Source organism: Balaenoptera acutorostrata, chromosome 15 (assembly GCF_949987535.1).
Source record: "Balaenoptera acutorostrata chromosome 15, mBalAcu1.1, whole genome shotgun sequence".
In the NCBI taxonomy this organism is placed as follows: Eukaryota; Metazoa; Chordata; class Mammalia; order Artiodactyla; family Balaenopteridae; genus Balaenoptera; species Balaenoptera acutorostrata.
The window spans coordinates 33,294,098-33,313,747 of NC_080078.1; the positions used below are offsets into that span (position 1 = coordinate 33,294,098).

The 19,650-nt window shown below is 42.4% G+C and overlaps 1 protein-coding gene across 18 annotated transcripts in view; it reads right to left on the bottom strand.

Annotated features, from left to right (window-relative positions):
• Positions 1-19,650, bottom strand: part of RBFOX1 (RNA binding fox-1 homolog 1) — a 1,515,726-nt gene that overhangs the window by 82,281 nt on the left and 1,413,795 nt on the right. For 10 of the 18 annotated variants that reach the window (XM_057529150.1, XM_057529151.1, XM_057529153.1 and 7 more), the window contains one exon: positions 2,541-2,621. The exons of 5 other annotated variants lie outside the window; for them this stretch is intronic. In XM_057529150.1, coding sequence (XP_057385133.1) covers positions 2,541-2,621 — 81 coding nt within the window. Of the gene's footprint in view, positions 1-2,540; positions 2,622-2,989; positions 3,014-19,650 lie in introns of all 18 variants that reach the window. 3 more of the 18 variants (XM_057529152.1, XM_057529163.1, XM_057529164.1) reach the window with 1 other exon arrangement.

Sequence of the window (19,650 nt, forward strand, 5' to 3'; positions counted from 1 at the left end):
GTGAAAATAATAGGATGAAAACTGCGTAGGTAATATGATGGATTGTGCAATTTAAAAATGAAGGGTGTTGGACACACGACACAGTTTCTATAATTATTATAAATTTTAACTTTGAAACTCAGGAAGAGAAGTCTAATTATAAAGAGCGATATGATATTGCCCTTTTGGGTTTGTAATAATAAAATGGACCTTTTAAATCAGAGATCAGCACACCTTTTTTCTGTAAAGAGCCAGAATGTCAGTATTTTAGGCTTCTGTGGGCCACCTACGTCTGTCACATATTATTTTTTGTTTTTGTTTTGTTTTTTAATCCTTTGAAAAATCTAAGAAGCCCATTCTTAGCTCACCAGTGTTACAAAAACAGGCTGGGGGCTGGATTTGGCCCTTGGGCTGTGGTTTGCTGATCCCTGCTTTAGCTGATTGTATTCTCTCTGTATGCTCTACCTATTTTAATTTGGAGAATTTGTGACGTATTTCCATTCTTGGCATTTATGACACACATTTTCCCCAAGTCACTTTAGAATAGCTATACCAATCCAAACTAGCCCTTTTTTGGAGTTAATTTGTTTTGTTCACTTCTATAAAGAAAAGTGAAATATACATACAGCATATAATCGTAGAGAGCCACGCTGTCCAAGATGGTAGCCATCAGCCCCAGGTGGCTAATTAGAGTAACATTAAGTAAAATTAAATGAAATTAAAAATTCTGTGCCTCGGTCCCACGAGCATGTGTACTGAACTGTGCAGATATAAAACACTTCATTCTATACAGTTCTGTAGGACAACAATGTTAGAGAAAACCCCAAATAATACTCTGGGTCTAACACTATGGTGAGTTTGGGTCACCCTCTCTCCTACGGAAAATAACATTAATGGAGAAGGAGGGACAGGTATTTACAATGGAAAGATGATGAGATTTAGAGTCAAACAGAGCCCGAAAAGCAGACAAAAGTTGATTAATCTCACCAAGTTCAAAAAACAAATCTACCATATCCTGGCTGTGTGATCCTGGGTGAATCATTCCACTTCTCATTGCCCTCCATTTCCTCAGCTGTAAAGCAAACATTATGATACCTACCTGGTGCAGATTTTGAGGATTAAACAAGGTCGAGCCTGTGAACATGGGCAGTAGCTTTCTAGTTCTAGGAGACATATGCAAATAATTTACACTGGCCCAAATGGGACAACATTCATAAATTCAGAAAGGACCATTTCTCGCCAGTATGGTTAGATTTTGGCGTCTTGGGGACACGGAAAAATACCTTGCATTTAAGGAATGTCAAAGCTTCTGCTGAAGATTATACTCTGCTTGGGAGAAACAACTGGCTACTCCCATGACCCGATGACTTCAGGGACCCTCGGGTTTCTCATAACCATGATGCTTTTGGCTTCCCTGTGACTGCTTCTAACCTTTGCCCCCGCAGCGAAGGGTTTGAGTTGTCTCAGTCTTTGGGAATTGAGATGCTAGATCTTGGTACATGGTGAAGATTCCCCTCTTGTCTCTCATCCTCTTAATTACCCTGAGGCCGTTGCCTCTGCTCTCCACCTGCCCCCTCCTCTAGCTGATCTCAGAAGCAGCCCACCTTCCCTCTGGCCCCCGGACTCACTTTTGATCACCAATCCCAACGAGGACCCATTTGGCAGTTATGGGGATTCGCCAGGGTGTAGACGCACTGTATGAAATAGAGGGTAAGGTCTCGGCTGTGCCAGGGGACTTTGAGGAGGGGCAAACGAGCTGGAGAACCACGGTGGACTCAGCTAGAACTTGTAATTCTGCAACCTGCTCTGGGAATTGGGGTGGGGGCGGGGCATTCTCCACTCCAGAGGATCCATCCCAGGCAGAGAAATCCTTGATTTTTTCCGGCCAACACTGTGATCTCTGTTCCATATTTATTTTTGGTCTCCTCCCCCTAGCAATTCATGGCTATATCTATTAAAGTGCTTTTCTAATTATTATTTCCGCCCCCCCCCCCAGTTAAATGGGGGAGAACCACATTTTTCTTTTATTTCTTCCTCCTTAGTGGAATCACAAAGGATGATAACAGCCTTGCAAACAAGTCACTGGCCACGGGCTAGTAATATTTCCCACAATGAGAAAACTGTGCCCAAGATCACCAACCAAGCACCTTTTGCTAGGGTAGGGTGCCACTTGGATGGCCTGCATATTTTATTTCAATTATTTTCGTATCGATTTGCAAAGCTGTGATAGAAGGCAGGCAACGAACTATGTCCCCCCCACCTCCCATCCCCCTGCCCCCAACCCAAAGCCCCACGTCCCATCCTTTGGCCCCAATCCTGACAAAGGTCTAACGACGAATGGCTGGGACAGCTGGGAAGTGAGGATTCAGACATGAGCAGAGGGGTTAGATGCTACGGCAACAGGGAAAACCAGAGACATGCTTATGAGAGTCAGCTTCACCTCACAGAGAGCAGCAAGGGAGGGTGGTGCAGCGGGAGTGGGAGAGAACTTACATGGCAGGGAAGGTGATTGGACTCAGACTTATGTCACAAAACAAAAAGAGCCACGAGAGCGGGCTTACTTGCGGAGGTATATACAAGTGAGCTGGGGGCACTGTACATGGAAGATCCCTCCTGGTTTGCCTGGCACAACAGCACGGTGCCTACGGAAGAGAGAGAGAGAGATGGTATCTGGTTGGGGGACAGGCATGCTACACCTGGGAGATCACGGCAACGCAAACGAGAAAGGCAGAGAAATGAAAACACAGCCACACGCCCGAGCGCAGGATGGGGACACCCAGGGAAGCCCCCTGCCTTAGCCAAAGGGGATTGGTAGGAGCCCACCCGCCCAGCCCACCACACACATGTCATTCTTTTGCACATGGGGTTTGGGTAGTGGGGTCTGGTTTCAGATCAGGAATGCAGGCAGCATGGCATAATCAAAAGGGAGCTTTAGAAATATCACAGAGAACTGGGCAACAAGCTTGACTCAGATATTACTTAGCTGTGTGATCTTGATAAGTCACTGTACCTCTCTGTGCCTCGGGATTCCCATCTGGAAAATGGGGGTGAATATACCTATCACCAGGAAGGGTTATGAATCGTATTACTGGAGAGGTGCCCAACACAGGGGCTGGCATGTAATAATCACTGAATAAATGGTAAGCGCATGCATCGATATGTTTAAAGAAAACTTTTCCTCTCCCCCATTTTAGTTTTTCTGAATCAGTTCTTCAGAGGAAGAACAGAAGTAAGGCAGGGAAAAAATAAAAGCAACTTGGCCATCCCTGGGACCCACCCTGGACCCATACTGGACTCGGGTGAGACCACTTTTGGCTTCTGCATTTCCAGTTTCTTCCCTGAAGCTCTCTGCCTTCCAGCAGGCAGCTGCTTCCTAAGCCTGCGGACCACTGCTGCACTGCAGTGATGACCTCCTCTCCCTGATTTACAGCAAAGGGCCTCGGGCTTATCCTTGCAACATGGAATTTGATAGCAGGGAAGAGTGGTGGAATCCTGAGATAGCGCCTCAACCTATGACATCTTGTGAATAACACCCACTCCAAAGATGACCAGGTTAGGGAATCTTCAGGGTATCAGTTCTGTTCTCCTGCTGCCGCGAAGCTCAAACGCAAAGGGTTTGAGAAGAATGAGAGAGACCTTTGGGGACTTGTAAGCGTGTTACTGATGATAGAAACGGGCTCCTGTGGTTTCTGTCCCCTTCCCTGGCTGGGCAAGGTCAGCCGCCTCCATTTGTTTCTGCTTTCTTCTGTCATCACAGCCGCTGTGAAGCAATCTCCTGGGAGAAATCGCCCTGACTTCCAGTCAACTCACCTATATCCTTGGAGACTTGCCCCTTGGGAGGGGTTCTGCAATCCTTTGGTATCTTTCCCAATGTCAAGAAAGGGGAGTTAGAACCTCTAGAGTGAGAGGGAGGTTTGCCAAATAGAGAGGGGCTGCCATACAATAGCATTAAGAGACAGGAATCTTTTCTGAACTTCAAAACCAGATGCTGTTCCAAAGGGGGTCTCCAGGACCACCATCCTTCAGGTATTGAGCCAAAATAGAGGAGTCACATGAGGAGGACTGAAAAGGTTTCCTCAAATTCTACCCTGTGTTCCCTGTGTTTCTCTAGATTCTATACATTATGTCCAGGCAAAACAAAGACTGTTAAAATCCCTAAGCCACCTCACCCTTCCCACAACACGAGGTCGGCCAGTTCCATCCAATCTTTGACAAGGAGAAGTAGCCCATTGACAGAAGTTCTATCTGAAGGGATCCCCCCTAATTGTTCTCACATTTAACCTGCTATGCCATGCTTATAGCTGGAGAAGAGCCCCCCTCTTTCTCCTCCTCCTACAAAAGCCTGGATAGAAGAGTGAAATTAACTAACCCTCTCTGACAGTCAATATATTGAGAGTCTGGATGGGCCTGAGTCACAATCAACCTTTGCTAAACTGATAGTTCTTTCTTCTTTCTACTTTATTTAAATATAATTTATTGCAACGTGTAAGAGGAGACTTCACATGTTCTAATTTCTATTCAGTAGGTTTTTCCACTTCTGGCAGGAAACTGGCATAGTATAGGGATTAAGAGCAAACAAACTAAACACACCCAGATCATGGGGCACAGGGTCCGAAATCAACCCACAGGAGGCAGGATACCCACGAGAAAAGACATGTCCTAGCCTCTATTCTGCTTCATCAGGGAAGCTCCTGATTTTGCAGGGGTTGCCTGTAAGCTTGTGATCAGTGCTAGAAATCTTAGAAGAAACTAATATTTCTATAGGAAATACAGAAAGCTACCAGATCAGAATCTTCTGGGGAGAAGGGGACCCAGGCAGGCGGATTGTGAGAAAGCTCCCTGGTTAAAAACCACTTTAAAAATGAGATCTGAAGTTTCTTGGGGTGCCTAGGTTTCCAAAGAAAAATATAATTGTAGCAAAAACATATCCAGAAAGGCATTTCAGTATTGTGCAGTTAAAAACCTTAGGGTCAATTTTCAATACTATGCTCTGTAATTTAGTGAATCCCACTGGGACACAACACAGATTCTCTCTAGAAAACGAAATCCTGGAAGTGCATAATGATGCTATCCTAATTTTCTTATGCTGTGGATTCTGAGAAAATAGACTGAAATAACTTTGGATGCCCTCTTTGTAGTAAAAAAAAAAAAAAAAAAAAAAAAGTCCTTATGCAATGATTTTGACCTTTGTAAAATAAAATCCATACCGTCACAGGACTTGGTTTTTATTTTACCTGAAAACATCCTCCAATTTAATTTGCAACGTACTTATTGTATGTTCTGTTAGTACTTTGTGACCTTTTCTTACAAGAAAGCTTTGAATTAAACAAAACCAAAGCGGCAGAGAACACTGTAACCTCCATGTGTTTTTTGGGTGGGGGTCAGTAATGTGTGTCTGTTTAAAAAAGTCAGTCAATTAGATAATAGGGTACAAACAGCAGTATGAGGAGTGTTGACAAGGTCATTCAAGGCACTTTGTGATAAACTATATGGAAAAAGAATCTAAAAAAGAGTGGATATATGTATATGTATAACTGAATCACTTTGCTATACAGCAGAAAGTAATACAACGTTGTAAATCAACTATACTCCAATAAAATTTTTTTTAAAGAGGCACTTTGTGATATAGCATGGACTGAACTTTCTAATGAGTCTCCCAAACTGAGTCTTTGATCTGCCCCCCAACATAGACACTCCAACAACCATGAACTGTCTATAACCATCGCAACGTCCTGTATTTCTCAGACTTCCGTGCCTTTGCTTTATAAACCTCCTTAGAAGTTAAGGATGGCAACTATGTTCAAATTATACCACTATCCACCCATTCCTTAACCAGGAGAAACCATTCATCAATTTCAATAGTGTCCTTTCCCATTAGCCTGGAATCCTCAGGATCATTCTTAACACAGTTTCTAGGCAGTTACTGTCATTAGATCAGTGTCAGTGGACGGGATGAAACCTCTATCCTATTCCTGCTCTTACTGTTAGGTTAAACCATATGAAATTGACCTTTCTTATGTCAAATAGGGTTGACATTGGCAATTATATGTGGTTCAACTGAAAATAAAAGAAGTGGTTCTCCCCTACCCCCAACCCTTCTGCATTAAGTGTCACCTCCTCTCTTCCCAGTCCCCAGGAGTTAATTAATTACTCCATCTTCTATGCTCCTATCACACTTAAAAAAAAAAATCTCCCTAGTAGATCCTTTGATACGCAGTATTACAACTCTTTATTTACATATCAGTCTTAGCTACCGAGAATCCCCCTGGATCAGAGCCAAATCATACTCATCCTTTTATCCCCAGCTCCTAGCAAAATACCTGGCCCTCAGAGGGATTAATGAATATGATTGAATTATTATGTTTTTAAAGACCTCTTCATTTCTATTTTCTTTGCTAAAAATAGTGCTTTTCCCAACCAACCTTTCTGTCCCTTGTTTATAGCTGGGAATTTGCATGCCTACAGTTCACACTTGTTTCCTCCTCTTTTCTGGTTCTTTGAAGGTTGACTCATCCAGTTTAAGTGAAACCTGGGGAGCCTGGCCGTCCGTTTCCTGGAAGGTTGATGACTCTATCTGCAGCTGCAGGCACTGGGATCCATGTGACAGACCATGATCTCGGGATCATCAGAGCTTTTTCCAAAGCCTGTCACGCTCACTTGCTAATCAGAGGGCCATGATCGTCAGCATCCTAAATTCTGGCAAGATGTGGGTCCCGACGGCCGCTCTCGGGCTGGATTTGGCATCTCCAGTGGGGGAGGGTGAGCCAGGATCCATACCTCAGATGGGGCAGCCCAACTCTTCCTTCTCACCTGCAGACTCCCCACTGGGTAGAGGACCACTCCTGGCCCCTGGAGGGGCAAGGAGAAGCCCAGCAGGGGTGTTTCCTACCACAGACAGGAAGGGGAAACTCCCTACATTTTGTTTTACTCTGCTGCCAACCCTTACGTGAAGAACTTGGACACAAACCAACTGGAACGAGGGTGCGGTTTCACCCCTCCAGGCCTTGGCACAGGGTGGTCCTCTCCCAGGAAGCCCGTCCTCCCCCCTGAGATAACTCCCCTCCCTTCCCACTGGGCTCTGGCTTCTCCTCCTCCTAGAGACCGGGTCTATTTGCCTCCACCTGGCCAGGTTCAGCTTCCCTCCTCTGCTTTTCTAGATTGTGTTGCAATGGTCTATTTAATGAGTATCTTCCCCATGGATGCACTGAACTCCAAGAGGTCAAGAATCATGTCTTACTCATCGTCCTGTGCCCATGGGTCCAGGGACCTAGGCTCAGAGGCAGGAAGCAACTGAGGACAGAAACTACGGGAAGGGATTCTGGTAGGCCGCCCTGTCACACTTTCAAGAAATAAAATTAGAACGTTAAAGGAAGAAAAGAAAGGCTGTTTTGCAACGGTTGCCCTTCCATTTTAACACCAAATAGGCAGGGCTACAAGCTAGTCCAGTGAAATGCCTAAGCCCTCCCTATAATTTCTAAATTAAAAAAAAAAAAAGTCAAAGAAACATTCCAATTGCCTAGCAACTGGGAATGACTGATTCACTTCATTAGCTCCAAGATGAAGATGGGCTGGGAGATTTAGGGAAGGATGCTCTTATCTCTGTTGAAATGCAAAAAACAAAGACCCAAAGAATAACAACAACAACAAGACTTTGTAAAACATCTAAGAGCCAATGGGAATTCAGGAGCACCTGCCGTGTGAGGTCCGTGTGTGTCCCATGGTCCCTGTGTCTCCACAGACATCTAAGAGGTGCTAGTCCAGGGTCACTTGAAAACAGAGATCATTGCTGGAGTTCCGCTTTCCGGATGTCACTTGTCCTATGATGGGATCCAGGGCGTGCCACCCCAAAATGTGCCTCAATGGCATATTGGTTAGTTTGAATTAAAGTTACTTAAGAATACTGAAACTTCTCTCTGCCTCCCTGAAAGCAGGAAATAAATCTCTCACGTGAAAGGTGCCCTCCCAGCATCTGGAAGTAGAAAGACACCCTTATCATCAGAGATAGGGAATTCTGGGCCGAGAAGCCTGCACCAACAAATCTTGTGACTTTTTAAATTTACTACCCCAAGCTCAAACCAAACTCTGTTTAGACTCTTTACTAATTCAGCATCCAAAGCCTAAGCTTCTTTGTGCTGTCAATTCCTCACACATTTTTTGTCTAAAAAGTATAAAAGCTGCCTGCTTTGGCCACTTCTTAGGTCCCATTTCTATGAGACCTCTGTGCACATGTATTAAAATTTGTTTCTTTTTCTTTTTCTCCTGTTCATCTGTCTTGTGACAATTTTATTATTAGACCAACCACAAGCACTCAAGAGGGTTGGAGGGGGAAATTTCCCCCTCCTGATACCTAGTAACTCTAGAAAGAGGGCTGAGGGGAAAAAGTCCCAGAGGGGACCATTACAGAGCTGCCTTCCTGTCTTCAGTGCTTGGCTCGGGAAAGATGGGGCTATGAGTTCATTCATTCAGCAGCCGTCTATTGGGACCTACTGTGTGCCCACTGTGTGATCTGGGGTACACCTGCTGAACCCCATATGCTTTTCAGAAAAAAAAAAGGTCAACTCTTTTAGTACTCATATGATCAGGAACAACTATATACACAAGAAAAAGAAAAAGAAATAATTCTGAATATCAACCCCAAGCCTTAGACAGCACGGTTAGTTACTTTGCTTGCTGAGAAAAATAAAATTTAAAAGTAATTTTGGGCTTCCCTGGTGGCACAGTGGTTAAGAATCCACCTGCCAATGCAGGAGACATGGGTTCGAGCCCTGGTCCAGGAAGATCCCACATGCCGCAGAGCAACTAAGCCCGTGCGCCACAACTACTGAGCCTGCGCTCTAGAGCCTGCGAACCACAACTACTGAGCCTGCGTGCCACAACTACTGAAGCCCGCGCGCCTACAGCCCATGCTCTGCAACAAGAGAAGCCACCGCAATGAGAAGCCCGCGCACCGCAACGAAGAGTAGCCCCCGCTCGCTGCAACTAGAGAAAGCTGCGCACAGCAACAAAGAATCAGAGGCCAAAAGTAAATAAATAAAATAAATAAATTTATTTTTAAAAAAAAGTAATTTTGGAACAATTTTTATCAGATGCGACTATTATGACTTTGGCAAAATATTTATTCCCTCTTTCTATGATGTATTGAACTCATAACTGAAAATGTTGCAGAGTAATAGGCATCACTACTGGAAATAATATTTTGATTTCATATAAAAAAAGAAACTTTTATTCAATATTTACCGAAGAGTATTTACACTGCATTGGTCCCTCCCTAATAAGAAGGGTCAGATAGTATTAGGCCTTTTTTATAGATGGAAAAAAAGGAGGCACAGAACGACGATGTCATTTACGAAAAGCCTTACCATCAATCAGAGGCAACTTCCAGGTGAGAAACCAGCTACCTGTGTTCCTCGACCTTTGCTCACTTCTCAGTGACTCCTTCCTGCTTCTATGGTTGCTGAATGATTTTTAAAGTTTTTTTATTTTTAATTAGAGTAAAAGTAGGAAAATACTGATTATGGTTGAAAAAACAAACTGTGAGCTGGGGAGAAAAGGAGACTTCACTGAAACAGAAACCCGCTGACTTCTTTCTTGTGGGAGCAGGACTTTAAGAAAGCGGGTGGTATCACCCAGGGTTCTCACAACCACTTGCATCCCCAGAATCCCCTGGAGGGTTGGTTAAACACGGAATGCTGGGCCCCATTGCCAGTGTTTCTGATTCCATAGGTCTGGGCTGGAGTCTGGGAAATTGTATCTTTCACAAGTTCTCATGTTGTCTGGGGACCATACTTTGCGAAACGCTGGAGAAGAGCCAGTCCCCCAAACCTCAATGCCCTGAGTTCTTTCCACCCTTAAATCAGAGGTTTTCAAAGCCTCCAGAGTTTAAGAACCACCTGGGAGAATCTGAAGTGGTGTACCCTCCCAGGCCCCAGCCCTGAAAAGTGTGACTCAGCGGGTGGGAAATCTGCATTTCCATCAGCAACCCGGGTGATTCTGCTGCTCCGAAGATGCACTCAGAGTAAACCAGGCCTTAGGTCATCACATATTTAGAAGAAAAATGAAAATGGTGAAATATATCTGGTCTGTTTACTTCTGTGGGCAAAGAGGTAGAATTTATTTACTTTTGATCTTTCCCCTTTTGTCCTTTGACCAATTTTGCCTTTGCTTTGGAGCATTTCAAACGAAAAAGCGTACCTCACTTCTAGTCCAAGCTATTCTGTCAAAGTCTCTGGAGGCAGGCTGGGGAAGAAGGCACACAAAACACTAATCACATAATCCTAGAGAGGTCACCCTTGGTTTTCCATCCAGAAGAAGACATACGGCACTCCTGCTCTACTGTATGGGCTGAGTGGTGTTCCCTCAAAATTCATACATTGAAGTCCTACACCCAGTACCTTAGGACGTGACTGTGTTTGGAGATAGCATCTTTAAAGAGGTAATTAAGGTAAAATTAGGGTAGAACCTAATTCCTATAACTGATGTCCTCATAAGAAAAGGAAATTAGGACACAGACACAGAGGGAGGACCGTGTGAAGACAAAAGGAGAAGATGGCCGTCTACAAGTCAAGGAGAAAGGTCTCAGAAGAAATCAACCCTGCCAACTCCTTAATCTCAGACTTCTAGCCTCCATAACTGTGAGAAAATAAATTTCTGTTGTTGAAGACACACAGTCTATGGTACTTTGTTGTGGTAGTCTTACCTTATCATGAACCCTGCCTTGAGGATCAATGAGGAGCTATCGTGAGGGTCCCCTATGAAGCATTATATAAGCATCAAACTTCTGTTCTACTTAGAGACCTGGGAGGTTGCCATGTGGTCCCTGCCAATGGAGGTTACTGCTTCCAAATGACAAATTCATCCAAAGCCTGACGATTCTGGCTTTTACAGTTATGCAGTTTTGAACAGACTAGCATTGAGCTAATCCATGTAAGAATATTTTCACAGCTAATACCTAAAGCTTTTATACATGCCTGAAAGCTGAGCTTCTCTGAAGGGTTATGGGAGCATTTTAAGTACAGAGGTATTTCCATTTAGGCACAGAGGCTGCAGAAAATATTGCATGTATATTTAATTCTTATAAATCAAATCATGTTTTAATTGCGCCAGGGGATTTCCATATTTAAAGGAGCCCTGGAGTGAATCTGTCTATAGTGTAAATAATCCTTCTTTCCAGTTTATTTGGTGAGTTTTGATTTTCCTATTTAGAAAGAAACACATCACTTTTTTTTCTTTCCACGTTTTATTTTGATGTAACTGCAGAAAAAAAGTTGCAAGGACGGTATGTCAGATCTCTGTACAACTTTCTCCTTGATTCTTTATTGTTTAAAAAATGTAATGACTCGACTGTTATCTTAAGCTCCTGCCTCCAAATTTAGGCTAATAGAGGCTTTTACAGAAAATAGTCGATTGACTCAATATGATAATAAATATATCGGATCCTCAAATGTTACAGTGACAATTCCAAAAATTGCTTACTGAAGACCTGCTAAGTGCCCCGCAAACCCTCTCCATGTTTAATTTGGATCATCCCCTACTCTTAACCCTATAAGAGAAGTACTACTATTATATCCACTTAATGGATGAAGGTACTGAGACAGAGAGAGTTTAAGGATCTTGCCCAAGATCACACAGACAGAAATATTGTGGTGCTGAATGCAAAATAAACCAACTAGATTCCTGGACCCATGGACTTAAGGCTAATCTTCTAAATCAGGTGCAGGCAAACTATAGTCTTCTGGTGAAATCCGGCCTACCACCTTTTTTGTATGGCCATGAGTTAAGAATGATTACATTTTTATATGGTTGAGGGAAAAAAAAATCAATAGAAGAATAATATTTGGTGACAAGTGAAAATTATATAAAATTCAAATTTCAGTATCTATCAATAAAGTTTTATTGGAACACAGCCACACTCATTCACTTGCATATTATGTATGGCTGCTTTATGCTACAACAACAGAGCTCAGTAATTGCAACAGAGAACGCATGGCCCTCAAAGACTAAGATTTGCAACCTGGAACCTTACAGAATACATTTGGGGACCCTTGTTCTAATGTCTACTTTCTGTTTGGAACAATACTACTACTAATTATCTCTCAGGAGAGCATTAGCCCCCCACCCCAAGGAAACTGTCACTAAAAATTTCAGAGGGTATCATTTAATCAATATTTTGTCAAAAATTTAATTTTATTTCAGTTTTGTTTAAAAACAAACATCCAAAAACAATTTGAAGACATGTTTTTTCAATACTTGTCCCAAATTTCTTTTTAATTCATTGTGGTTTAAGACAATGGAACAAGGAGAAATATGGTCCCATAAGGTATTTGTGGAAGGACAGTAATTCAGTTACAACAAAAACAATGCAAATAAATTTTATTTCCTAAGGCATTTGGCCTTCTGGGTCATGGGTGTCAATATATAGATAAGGGCCATCCTAGAGCTTTGCTTCTCAAATGCTAATATGAACTGAATCAATGGGTGGGGACCCTTTTAAAATGTAGATTCTGATCTAGCAGGTTTGGGGTGGGGCCTGAAAGTCTACATTTCTAATAAGCTCCCAAGGGATTCCAGGGCCACCACCAACAACAGTAAAATACCTATGTAGGGACTATATAAACAATCTTCAGTACTGGTGATATTAATAAGACTGACAATTAAGATGCCATTGAGTTTCTGGTTCTGGACCAAGTATGTTCTACAAGCACTATAACTATTTTTCTTATTAAATCCACAAGGAAACTAAAGCTGAGAGAGACAAAACTATGAGAAAAAACTGAAATCTGAGCCAGCTTTGCATGACTCCAAAGCTCAGACTCTCTCATGAAGCTTATCAATGGTGATACTTGGTCCTGAGTTGATGAAACATCCCCTCCAACCTTGGAATGGTAAATATCCACCAACGCCTTTCCAACAAAACCGTGTCTAAAGATTCTGCAGTCATCTTCTGGCTGAAAACACCTGACTCTGTCAGGCTAAAGATGTTAGCCACAAGCTCCTGATCACCTTTAAGAATCTGCAATAGGGTTTTAAATCCAACCAAGGAAGCCTCTGGGCAGGATGTATCTTCTGTAGATAAGAAAAATCCCACTTGCAAGATAGAAATAAGACATGGGGGAAGGAAACACGGAAGAGAAATAGTGAACCCTTAAGCTCGGATAGTGTAGTTGGAAAAGCATGGGCTTTGGAAACTTTTAAACTTAGTTTTTGCTAGACTCGCTAAGTTTTCTTGACCTCATCATTTAATATCCTTGAGCCTCGGTTTTCACATCTGTAAAATAGGGACAAAACTATCAGTTTCATTAAGTATTGTTGTAAGGATTAAAACTATTACATGAAAGCGTTTGGAAAATCGTAGGTAATCAATAAGTGATCTCAGTAATAGTAATAATGGAAATAGTAATTATTATTATTATTTGGAATCTCAAAATATGGCCCGTTGGGGACTTTTTTTGTTCTCTTGTTTTTGCTTTTGTCTTTATTTTTTAAAGAAAGGAGTAGCCGGGCTTCCCTGGTGGCGCAGTGGTTGAGAATCTGCCTGCCAATGCAGGGGACATGGGTTCGAGCCCTGGTCTGGGAAGATCCCACATGCCGCGGAGCAACTAGGCCTGTGAACCACAACGACTGGGCCTGCGCGTCTGGAGCCTGTGCTCCGCAACAAGAAAGGCCGTGACAGTGAGAGGCCCGCGCACCGAGATGAAGAGTGGCCCCCGCTCGCCGCAACTAGAGAAAGCCCTCGCACAGAAACGAAGACCCAACACAGCCAAAAATAAATAAATAAATAAATAAAATTAAAAAAAAAAAAGAAAGGAGTAGCCAATTGCTAACTAATGTACTGTACATAATGCTAAACATAATAGAATTAATGGAAAACATCTTAAGATTGGGAAATAATTGCAAACATTTAAATTTGGGAGTTTTAATGTTACAAGACAGACGTCTGGCTTCTCTTGAGGAGTCAGGAGACGGGGCCACATGGGTTTGGGCTAGTATTCCTGCCTGACAGAGCCACTCAGAGTGATGGGGAGAAGCTACTCCTGCTCTGAGATATGTCCCTTCCAATTTGCACATTTCACTTACTGATCTCACAGCCTCCTCCTAAAGATATTTTAGTGTGCAATCTCTGCTCGGGAGAAAAAAAAATTACAAACTGTGCTTCGGCTGAAAACAGTGGAGTTTACAAGTCTCTGCAAAGAACCCAGATGGACTTCTTCCCTCTCTGCCTCTCATCCTCCAGGGGCAAGAGCTTCTGTGATGCTACAAGAGTCCAAAAAGCCTTCCAGAAAGCCCTCCCTAGTGGCCCCCTCTTATATTTCACTTACTATTACAGAACTGGATTTTAGGAGGATCTGGGTATATTTGTGGGATGGCTGTAGAGATTCATCTTGAGTTTCCTCCTTATCCTAGATTAGGTTTAAAATCCTGACCTTATTCTTTTGGTGAGAGTAGAAAATACTATATTTCAACTCTGAATCTCTCAAAGAATAATCAGGTACATTTATTTAAATATGCCTCCTACATCTCTCTCTCTCTCTCTCTCTCACACACACACACACACACACACACACACACACAAACACAAACACACACAGAGCAATGGGCTGAAAGCAAGTAGACTATTTCACCTGGTGAAAATTGTTTCCGAAAATGACAGAGAAATAATATAGAGGGTTTCAGTGTCTACAATACCACATGTATACCAAACAAACACTAGAAACATACAAATGGATTCATATTTTTTCCAGAGGAAATATCAATGATATCGGGGTGTTCGTGTTTTTAAAATGATACTGAGTTTAACACAATGATGAGTGTACATCGATTAACCTCTGCGTCAGTTTTAAATGTATAACCCATTAACTAATTTAATCCCCTAAAAAAATAACAGCCGTTGGCATTATTCTTTGAGTAATCCTTGTTTAGTTTCCACAATGGTATACAGTTTAATGAAAAACTCATTAGAATGTAGCATGCAGCATAATTAATTCTGGCTGATTCTTTTGGTGTTAATAGCTAATGCAGATGCTGGATTCCATTTTCCATTGGCTTTATTAATTTTTCATAAACCAATATTTTCACTGTAATGGGTTGTAACAGTTCCATAGAAGTTCTAGAAATGCATTAACTGTCATCAATGAAGTTAATCTAACTAGGATTTTGAGATTTGTGTGTTGGTTCTTCAACACTACATTTTTTAAAAGAAAAGGGGACAGCTTCGTTTTATATTTGGAGAATGAGTATCTACATATAATTAACATAAAGTATATTAAACACTATGGCCAATTTGTCTCTATTTACACAACAACTTAATTGGCTGGGCTAATAACAGTGAACCACAAATTTCGAAAAGAACGCTGAAAGTGGAGAGCAAAAAAATCTTCAAAACGAAATGGTTTATGATAGAATGGCAACTCAAGTTAAAACATAAAGAGAAAAATGAACCCATTTCATTTAAAAAAATCTCTGGTAATTTGCTTTCCTCAGAAAAGTTTTGGACAAAAGTAGGAGACACATTGTATAATAGCTTTCGTTGTTGGGCACCAGTTGGTAAACCTGGGGTCTGTCAAGAACCCAGTCTCTGGGACTGGTGGCCAGTCACCGATGTGGTCTTACATCTTACAGGGCTTAACCCACATATATTGTTCATGATGAGACTCCGATTTGTTGCGAATGTAGGTCTGGGCCCTAATTCATCACTGTGTTCTTAGTATTTTTTTTTTATTATTTCATTTATTTAATCAGAGCTTTCAATGGTTGTCAACCACTCAACGGATAAATTCCAGAATCCAGATTCCTTTTTATGGTATTATCAGGTCTTTAGCAACTTTTCTCTAGAAGGTTCTTTCTGATCTCAGTCTATTTCTCAGTCTTTGGAGAAAACTGATTTTGCCTTAGAAATTCCCATCTCAGATGAACATCAAGTACTTGTATTTATTTTTAATTCTGTTTTAACTTTTCTCAATGGATTCTGAAGATAAGGTTGAGAAACTCCTTTGGACGCTACCAAACTTCTCCTTGTTTACCCCTACCATGATCTTCTCTCTGCCTTCTTGGCTGGCAAACTCTAACTTATCCTTCCAGACCCAATTTATGGCGCCCCTTTTAATGCAGAGAGAGTGGTTATTTTCCAGTGGTCCAGGAGGTATCATCATTTATTATACCCTGAGTTTATTTGTGTGCATCCTTTACTGCCCTGCCAAATTCTGGAGGGAAGGGCTGCTACCCTAGAGCCTACCACAGTGCCTGGCACTTCCCAGGTCCTCAGTGCTGTAACTCTGAGCTAAAGGATGAATTAATGGAAGCCAGTGGTATGTGTGAATTCATACACAGCCTCTCTCTTTGGCCCTTCCTTGATGGACATCATACAACTGAGTGACAGCCAGCTAACCACGGGTTCATGCAGTATCGTGTAATTGCTACCAAAATGCAATGCTAAAAAACCAAAACCAAAGCCAAAACACCTCCCCAGGGCATAAGCTTTGTGTTTATTAAATCTGGAATCTACAGCCAGGGTCAGCAAAGTAGGGGCCAAGGCTTTCACAGTTGTACATAGCTGGTTGGTGGGGAGAGGAAGATGACTATTTCATGACACATGAAAATTACATGAAATGTAAACGTCTGTGTTTTTAAATAAAGTTTTATTGGAACACAGCTATGCCTATTCCTTTATGTATTGTCTATGGTTACTTTTGCACTAGAAGGGCAGAGCTGAGTAGCTGTGGCAGAGACTATATGGCTCATAAAGCTGAAAGTATTGACTAACTGGCCCTTTACTGAAAAAGTTTGCAGACCCCCGCTCTAAGTGAAAAAGCCACTCATTCCTTCCTCTTTCATAACTAAATTCAGCTTCATCTTTTCTCCTAGAATCAGCAAACACAGTAGTACGTCTTGTCTTATATCACCATCCTCATCCTCACCGCTTCCATCATGATCACTGTTGTGATATGTTCTGAGCTTGCCAACTCCATTTTCTTTTTTTAAATGTTGGGCAGGAAGGGGTTAACTCAGCAGGCCCGGCCTGCTCAAACCTTGTGCATCTCCCCCCAGAGGCTTGTCTTTAGGACTGGTCAGCTCCTGGGAGATGAGTTCTGAGCACTTGGAATATTCTAGCTCATGAGATTGTTTTTGGATGCCTGTGGCCTTGGGTCCCACAGTACCAGTTTGATAAGATTGTTTATGGAAGCAATGTGATTTATGGTGAGTACTTATTTTTGCTCTTTGGGCTAAGGTTTGAGTAGTTGAGGTCAGTCATGGGTGCTCCAGGTCTACATGACCAACTCCCCCCAAAAAACTTGACGCCAAGGCTCAGGTGAGCTTCCCTGACTGGCGACACTTTGCATGCGCTGTCACACATCTCTGCTGGGAAAACGAAGCACTTCCTGTGACTCTCCGGGGAGAGCACACCCAGGAGCTCCCACCTGGTTTCTTCTGGGCTTCCTCCCAGGTGCTCCTTCCCTTTGCCAATCTTCAATCTGTAGCCTTTTGTTGCAATAAATTGGAATTGTGAGTATATCAGCCTTTCTGCATCCTGTGAGTATGTCTAACCAAGCCAGCTCTGCAGCATAAAATCAAACTATGCTTTTCCCTCTGGAGTCAAAATCACAAAGGAATGCCCAGAAGAGGAAACATTTGGGCAAATGTCTCTCTTTCATTCTTTGATTGCCATCAATAACTACAGCTGCTTGGACATCTTTAACAGTAGCCATCAGCAGGGCATGAGAATTTTTAAGATATTTGGTGCATATGTCATATCTTTACTCATGTGCTTCCATTAGGACCGGGTTTTTCAATCTCAGCACTATCAGAATTTTAGGCCAGATCATTCTTTGTGTGGGGGGCCGTCCGGGGCTCTGTAGGATATTTTGCAGCATCCTTAGCCCCACCCTCTAGAGGCCAGTAGTGAACACCCCTCTCGCCAGATGTAACAGTGAAAATTGTCTCCAGAAATTGCCTGATTCCTTTGGGAGGCAAAATCACTCCCAGTTAAGAACCATCAATCCAAAATACTGGATTAACTAAAGCATGTCTGTGTAATAGGGAAGAACAAATCTGACTCCACATTAGATCTGTTTCTTTTACTTTAACCTTTGTACTCTTTTGCTTTGAGTTAAGAATGTTGCCTATAGCCTGAAATATACAGGATAGCTATTTTCAAGGCTCTGACCTTTAAGAGTATAACACTTTTCCATTCTTATAGAGATAAGAAAGTTGCAGAACAGAGAATAACATTTGTTTTGTTGGAGGTTTATAGGAACATCGTGACTTGAGCTAGGTGCACAAAGGATTCCGACACCAAGAAGTGTGCAACAACCAACCTGGCCCCTCCTTCGCCTTGCCTTTAAAAATACTTTGCTGAAACCCTTCAAGGAGTTTGCGGGTTTGGGGGCAAGAGCCACCTGTCTCCTCGCATGGTTCTTTATATAATAAACCTGTCTCTGCTCCAAACTCTGACGTTTCAGTATTGTTTGGCCTCACTGTGTGTCAGGCACAGGAGCTTGCATTTAGTAACATATGGGAGGTAACTTGCAAGGAAAGGAATTGGCTTTGTAATATGATATACAAAGATAGGGGTTTGAATCAGCTTTTTAACCTTTGAAGTAAGCAACCTTGGGCAACTCCACGTCACTGGATTTCTACTTTATCTGCAAAAGGAAGAAAATGACACTCATCCTGCAAAGTTGCAATCCCTGTAAACATATGTAAACGTCCCATCATGGGGGTTGGGCATGCAGCCAATAATATTAAATGCAAAGATACTCTTACTAATTATCATTATATTCTGTGACCTAATGAATGCAAGGCATAGAGGGTGTGCCTCATCTACTACTGAGGAAGCTGCATCGCAAGGTGGTGAAAAATATGGGCTTTGTGGTTAGAAAAAAGACCTTTATATAACATACAGATTCTTCACAAACCAGTTCTGTGATTTAGGAAATGAGATAAACTCTCCACAAAAACCTTGGTTTCATAATTTCTATAAAGAAGATCATGCTATAACATTTTTATTAGAATTGGAGGAGATGCAGAGTTTAGCACAGTGCCTGGCACAGATTAAGCGCCCAGAGTTGGCTGATGTTTTGAGTTGCTGAGTATATTGACGAGGGCAACCTAGAACTTTCCCTGTGAAATTTATCCAGAGCCAAATACCCAAACCTCATCTTCCTCCACAGCCTAGTGGTGGGGCTTCTCCTACAAGGACCATCCTGTCATTCCCTGCTCTGGGGCAAGCTCTCCTTGATAGCCTTTCCATGCAATAGAATGGGGACTCATTTATTTAGGAAATGCAGTTTTCAGCACATAAGCGAGTGCTGATCCTATTCGAAGATCCCCACAGGCTCCATCAAAGCTGAGCTGCATTCCCTCTGTAGGACAGGGAAGGACGCAGATAAAAATTAAGGCCAAATGTGGGCAGGGATGGAATGAAATCCACTAAGACAGATGCAGGGAGGAGACAGAAGAAGCAAAGTGATTTGCAACCAAAAGGGGAGGCAAAAGTAAACAGATGTACGAGATAAACTCTTTGAAGTGGAACATTTCCAGGCTGAAAATCCTTTGCTTGGGGACTTAAATCTGGACCCTTCCGTTCCAGTTCACTGAAGTGCACTGCACTGGAATCTGGCAGATGTGTAAATTATACAAAACATCACCAAGCCAAAGGTCACTGTTCACAAGGAGCAG